At 29.2% G+C, this 7,448-nt stretch overlaps 1 protein-coding gene across 1 annotated transcript; it reads left to right on the top strand.

Annotated features, from left to right (window-relative positions):
- The first annotated feature begins 4,529 nt into the window (after positions 1-4,529).
- Positions 4,530-6,813, top strand: LOC105135395 (probable WRKY transcription factor 74). Its single transcript, XM_011040251.1, has 3 exons — positions 4,530-5,803; positions 5,886-6,011; positions 6,384-6,813. Exons 1-3 carry the CDS (start codon positions 5,016-5,018, stop codon positions 6,529-6,531), a joined length of 1,062 nt encoding a protein of 353 aa, XP_011038553.1. The 5' UTR covers positions 4,530-5,015; the 3' UTR covers positions 6,532-6,813.
- The last annotated feature ends 635 nt before the right edge of the window (positions 6,814-7,448 follow it).

Raw genomic sequence — 7,448 nt, 5'->3', positions numbered from 1 at the left:
AAAAAAAAAAAGAAGAATAATTTATCTTTTAGTCCCTACTTTTTTTAAAACTAATGATCAGTCTCTTTAGTTTCCATAATCATAAATCAATCCTTTAACCCTAATTTACTAATAAATGGGTAATCTTTTAATTTTTACCTAAGATAACATGCTATGTAAATAATTTTTTAATAAATAGATATCAAAGATGAAAATATTTGAAGCAACAAGGACTAGCTTATTATTTTCTTGAAAACATTAATAAAGAATTAAAAGAGATAAGCATTTTGTGCAATACACATGTATTGTGTAAAAAGAATAATTCACTATAAATTTCAATAGATTTTTTTTAGTTATCAATTTTTTTTTATTTATCAATGGAGTTATTTTTAGGTAAATTAAAAGTTAGTTGGTTCTAAGTTAGTAACAAATGAAAATACTAAAAGACAAGAGATCAAAGTGAAAAACAAGAAGAAAATAGGGGGTGGTTTCAAATTTTGATTGAAAAACTTCACTTTGATCCATTTATTTTTCAAGTGATAAACGTTTAGTCCCTTATATTTTCACAAATCTAGATTTGATCCAAAACATCATTTTTTTATTTTTAGTTTTTTAATTTGAGAGAGAGGAGTGTTGTTAAATTTCCAGCAATAAAAAAAAGAGTCTCGATTAATATTAATTCCAATCATAAAAAAATATTAATTTTAATATCAACAACTTCTATTTAATATTGAAAATTTCACCTAGGTCTTATTTATCCTCTCCCTATGCTAAAATGATATATTTGAGATTAGAAAGTTTTTTGAATTTAGGTTGATCTTTTGTTTGTGGACTAGTTTTTAAGTAACTTAAACATATAAACATTTTTGTTTTTATCAAGGTTTCTTGGATTTTTGTTTATTTTGGGTAAAGAAATGGATTGCATTTGAGGGGAGAAAAACTAAGGATGGATCTTTTGGTAACCCTTAGTTGTAAGGGTGAGAAAAAAACTAAGTAATAAAAAAATAATCAAAAAAGCCAGTTTAGTTAAGGGTAGGTTTTAGAATCCTAAAACCAATCAAGCCGAGCTGATTAAATTGAACCGTTAACAAAACCCAGGCATAAAATTATTTTTTCTTTTGATCAAAACCCTTATTTCTTCCATCAATCACCATCTACCTTTGATCTCTACCTCTCTTGTCTTTTCTAATGTAGTCGGGCTTCAAATAATGGGTGATTTTGAGCATTCATGTATGAATTTGTCATAACCAAATGAGTATATTCCTTAGAAAAATTACATTAATGACCTAACAAATATATTTATAGAGCAGTAAGACAGGTCTAGATCCTAATAGAGGTTTGGATATGCTAAATCAGAATAACAACTCAAAAGAATTATAACTTTTAATTCGATCGTTGGATTACACTTAAATTATTATAGGAGTTTTTGAAGGCTTTTTCCCTAAGAAAAGTTGTGGAATTGCTACTCATTTGGTTGGATCTTTAGATTTTAAAAATCTCATTCTAGGTTTGATAATTTTTTTTATTTTTCTTATTATTTTTGGATTTTATGCATTGTTTTGGATTTTATAGTTGTTTCTTATTATTTTTAAATTTTTATCTTTATTTTCTAAATGAGATAGATTGTCTTATCTATTTAAGGTTTTAAAAACCTTTTAATGAGACAAACTCATCATTATTATTTTAAAAATAATAAACTTATGAATTGAAAAATCACATCTTTAATCTTTTTCTTTCATAAAAAATTATGTATTTTTTATTTATTTTTATCTTTACTTCGACCTGCATCATCTTCAATCTGGAAATATCTCGCAACTGCCTCACCTCCCCCTCTATCTGTGGTCTTTTCTCTTTGCCTCAGTATAATGATGTAACCTCTCTTCTTCGTAAGTTTCTTCCCAAGCTTTATTTAGTGTTAGAGATTCTCATCCAAGGGATGATAAAACTTGTGTTCGTCTTATCTTTAATTTTCATCTAGTAAATAATAATAAATTACATCATGTTTATTTGTTATTTGTTAAGGTTCGCAATAACCTTTAAATATTCCTTTCTAAAATGGTATGTGTGGAGTTTGAATGTTCACATTAATCTTTTATCGACATGTTTTAACATTATCTCTTTAATTTAGTTAAATAAATATGTCCTTTGTTGGATTTGATTTTCCTAATGCTTTAAATTAACGCAAATGATGTCGATCGATGTGCAAGGTGAGTGTTTAATGTTTCTGCAATTAGCTTAAATGTTTTTTTTTTTTTTTTGTTGCTGATGCTTTTCCTCCTTGTTCAAAGGACTTTTGTTTTATATACAACAAAAGAATTGCATCAATTATATACTTGTTACTTAAGAATATAAACGAGAAATCTATTTTTCCATTTTATATATACATGACTAGCTACGTTGGGTTGTTTTCACTTTTTACAATATACATGAAAAATATGAAAAATATTAACAAGAATCCATTTTCAGTACACATTCACTCATTTTATTCCTCAACTTTATTTTTTTTATTAATATAAATATTTAAACCAATTTAAATGTATTTCAATTAATTTTATAGTTCTAAAATTAACAATCATATAAATCTTTAATGATTTTAAAAATATAAATGAATTCTAATCAATTAAACTATTTCTTAGAATTATAACTCTATCTTATCTTGATGTAAATCATGATATATATGTCAAAAAATCATCTCATCTAAAAATTTAAACTATTCGATAAGACTTTATGATATGATTTGTATTATTCTGTAACAGTATATCAGTTAAATTTTTAGTATTTTATAAAAATATTGTTAAAGTAGCTTATTTCTATCCATTAATTTCGTGTAGATACTTAAATTGTAATGTTATGAAGAATTTGTTGACAATTCTATAAGTGAAAACTAACAAGAATGGTTCTTGTTTACAGAAAACAATGAAATATGATGATGGCTACGACAATTATGATAAATGGTCACGAGGCATACAACTAAGACTTCTCTTGTTTTTGTGATTCTCTTGTCAGTGAGGATGAAACTACCAATCTGGATATAGAATATAGAAAGTGAACTAGCTAATGATGTGAAGTTACTTGGTTTTTTCTTTTTAATTATTTGTTGGATAAAGAAGGAATGAATTATTAGAAAAAAATAAAAAATAATAATTATGTTGGATTGTTACTAAAATAGTATGGTATTTCATGCAATTAAAAAAACCTCCAGTCCAATAAAAAAACTCAATTAAATTCAATTAAATTAACACAGGTGTAGCCAATTTTGAAAGGAAAAAATTGAGATGAACCAAGAAAAAAAATATAAATTTTGATTTTGTTGGTTTTTTAATTAATTAAATTGAATAAAAAATGTTTATCCTTACTTAGTTATTAAAAATCAAACTAGTGGATAATATATTATTTATATTTTTACTTTTAAAAAAATTAAAAGACACGATACCCACTATCTAATATTAAAAAAAAAAAAACATAATGCATGAGCTACATCTGTTATCATGAGCCAACTCATAAGCAAGTCTTTTTTTATAGATGAGACTTGTAGGTATGCCTAATAACTTGATTTTTTTTTTTGTTATTTATTTAATATAATTTCAATCGTTTAAAATTATATAAATATATATATATATAAAGGTTTTTTTTACCAATTTTTTTAAAAAATTAAGGTTATTTTTTATTTCAGTCCCATATGCCACCCCTATTTTTTTATTTTTTAAAAAACATATTTTATTGTTTGATATAAAAAAAAGTCTCATGCACCTAGTTAACGTATAATAAATAAAAATAATTTTAAAAATAAATCTTTTTAAACTTATTAGGGTATATGATCTAGATCACATATTTGATATGTTAACTCATGTTTACTTGAAGTTTTTTTTTAATTTTTTTAATTTTATTTTTTAATATAAAATTGATTGAGAATTAAATATTGTAATTTGTTTTGATTTATTTTCGAAGAAATTATTATTGTCTTATAACTCGAGTTATAAATATAGCTAGTTAACTCAAGTTTGTCCAAGCCAATTTAATATATTCTGACCTCAATATTGTTTTAAAAAATCATAGTCTAATATGTGTGAAATTTTAAATAAATGGCTATTTTTTATGATTTAAATTTTAAATTGGCTATTTTTTTCTCTTAGAAAACATATTAATAATATCTTAATATTTTTTTTTTGCATTCCAATAAAACATTATACAACCCTCTTTCTTTTCCTTTTTTTTATTATTATCCAATTTAATAAAAAAAATAATTTTAAAAAAATAAAATTATCAAATACAATAGATTCATGTTTATACAAATCTATCTCTTAATTTTCAATTAAATCCTTAGCTATTATCATGACTTTTTTATATTTATTATTTCATATATTTTTTTATCTAATTAATTAAATGCACATGTAAAGTTTTTAATTTACATTTTTTTTTGAAAAAAAATATATCAAGGGCACATGGTTAGTAGGAATTAAGTTAAAATTTACTCAAGAAGAATAACTGCTAGTGTGTTTTTTATGGTGGTACCCACATAGGATCTTTGACACGGACATGAATTTCATTTTCTGTTTCTATGCTGAGCTCTGCGCTGAACAGTACTGTTCTCCTCTCCCTTTGTTAGATTCTTTTCCTTTTCCTTCTTTTGATTTATTTATGTAGCAGTAGTTGTTTTCAAGTTAAAGAGAGACCCACTTATCAAATTTAACTAGGTTTGGACTTGTTTTTGTTTTTGAAGTTGTGGCCTTGTTCTTGTTTCTTTTTTATTTTATTTTTAATTACCATAGTTCTTGCCCATAATAAGCCATGAAAGAATGGCTAATTTTAACTTTAATCCGGGAAGTCTTTGATTCTCCTATGATGCTTTAAACTTCAAGTTGCTTGTGTTTTGAGCAACTTTTAATGTTGCAAAAATAAAATAAAATTGTCAATACCTCATTTGGGTAGGTGCCATTTTGTGTTGTGATGATTGCTTTAGGTAAGTGATGAATTTGGTATTTGGGTTTTGAGGGGTTTCGACAATTAAAGTTTGGTTCTTTGAGTTTTGAGTTAGAATGGAGGAGGTTGAGGAGGTACACAAGGCAGCTATTGAGAGCTGCAATAGAGTTATTGGCCTTTTGTGTCAGGAAAAAGATCAAGTCCAGGGTAGGAACTTAATGGTGGAAACTAGAGAGACTGTGTTTAAGTTTAAGAGATTTATATCTCTTTTAAGCACTGGTTTAGGTCATGGAAGAGTAAGAAAGATGAAGAAGCTTAGACCATCTTTGCCCCAAAACATCTTCCTAGATAGTCCTAATTGCAATACAATTTTATCGCCAAAACCTCTTCAAATGGTGCCTCCTAATTTTCTTGAAACCCCACTTACTGACATAGATGCTAAGTCTAAACCTTCTATCCAAATTTCCCAGAAAATGCTTCTTGAAAACCCAGTACTTGAGTTGAACTCAAATATCAGGCCCCCTGTGCAAATTATGCAAACAAAACCACCACAAAACTTCCAGCTTCTCCAACAGCATCGGCAGATACAGAGGATGCACTTTCAGCAGCTGCAACAAATGAATTATCAGGCTGATAGGGTGTATTCTAGGAGTAATGGTGGGATAAACCTTAAATTTGATGGGTCTACTTGCACACCAACCATGTCATCCACAAGATCATTCATGTCATCTCTAAGCATGGATGGTGCTGTGTCTAATTTTGATGGAGACTCTTTCCATTTGATTGGTATGCCTCACTCATCTGATCACATCTCACAACAAACAAGGAGGAGGTGTTCTGGTAGAGGAGAAGATGGGAATGCCAAATGTTCTAGTAGTGGTAGATGCCATTGTTCAAAGAGGAGGTAAGATTAAAATCCCATGTCATATTCTATATTTGTCCTTTTTGTTGATTTTATCTGTAATCACCTTTGTTTTTGTCTTAAGGAAACTGAGGGTGAAGAGATCTATCAAAGTTCCTGCAATTAGCAACAAGGTGGCACATATTCCTCCTGATGAGTATTCGTGGGCGAAGTATGGGCAAAAGCCAATTAAAGGCTCTCCGCATCCTAGGTAGGGACATCTGATTTAAGCTTCAATCCAATATCCTCATGTATGTGTAGTTCATGTTCTGCAGTTGGTCATTATGTTAAATTGTCTTAGTTGTCCTTTGTTTTGTTGGGACAACTTTTACATTTTCACCAGTCCGGGCATTTTTTTCCCTTTTCACTTGCCGACGTTATCCAGCATAATTGTATGCATCTTTGTGTTATGGTAAAAATGGCCGATTAATAAGTATCATAGTGCCTATTAATAGTACGAATGTTATTCATCACTGGAATTTACCTGGTTGAGCAGTCAGAAGCTGTCTTTCTGTGCTGCTAAAGTCGTAATTGTTTAGATAAGCATGTTTATCTGGTTCATCCAAAGCTATCTATAATGCAGGGGATACTATAAATGTAGCAGTCTGAGGGGTTGCCCGGCAAGGAAGCACGTTGAGAGATGCCTGGAAGACCCTTCAATGCTAATTGTAACCTATGAAGGTGAGCATAACCATTCCAGGTTGATCTCATCACAGTCTGCGCATACATGAAACATAGTGGATATCTTCATTGTTTACAAATCCAACCAGAACCATCTGGAGTTTCTTTGTGAATTACTACTGTAAATAACATGTGGTTCAAAGGTGAGATGGGATTTGATGGAACAAACTGTCATTAGTTGACCGGTTTTCCAAGTATTAAGCTTTTCGGTGAGTCTGGTTTGAACTGCTCTTATATAGGATAGGGATTACAAATTGTAAACTTGTAATCCCTTAAAACCAAGTTGTATTTTTTATCATTCTATTTGCAAATCAAAGGTTGTTTTTGTACTATGTTTTCCTCTGTTCATAGTTCTTGTAGGCAAAATAGGACAGCATATTTTTTTAATATAGTTTTTTGGGCTTTACATTATCCATATGGTGATGCGGCTAGCTCATGCCTTATCCTTGTGTTTGCGTTTCTCAGCGCTCTTCATAAAGTGTAATTAAATGCATGCTGTTTTATCTGCTACAAGCATGTCCTTGGCATCTTCAGAGAAATAAAGAGACTTGCTCATGATTGTACAGTGAAATAAAGAGATAAACAGGAATACTATTCACTTTTTAATAAGAGGCTGAATTGTTAAAAGCATTTCCTTTAATTTCTGTATCCAGCACAACTTAAAACCACTCGCCTGCTTTTCTAAAGCTGTCTACCCATAAATCGTTCTCATGACAAGTTTGGAGAGCTTGTATGGTCTGTAGCAACTCATAACCCTCTCTGAGCTGCTTTAAGCTCATTCATGATGAGACACTGAGCAACCTATCAATGCTCGCAGAGTGATTCATACTAGTTTGGGAACGTCAGCTATTATAATCTGGTAAACAGGCCATTTCTGCTGCTTTGCCAGGCTCCTCGTGGAGTAGAATTTACAAGTAAAATAACCTGTGGAATCTACAAATTGACACCTATATCCCATATTTGAGCA

This window comes from Populus euphratica, unplaced genomic scaffold (genome assembly GCF_000495115.2).
Source record: "Populus euphratica unplaced genomic scaffold, PopEup_1.0 scaffold64.1, whole genome shotgun sequence".
In the NCBI taxonomy this organism is placed as follows: domain Eukaryota; kingdom Viridiplantae; phylum Streptophyta; class Magnoliopsida; order Malpighiales; family Salicaceae; genus Populus; species Populus euphratica.
Note: the sequence above shows the minus strand (reverse complement) of the source record. Positions and strands in the feature narration are given on the sequence as shown.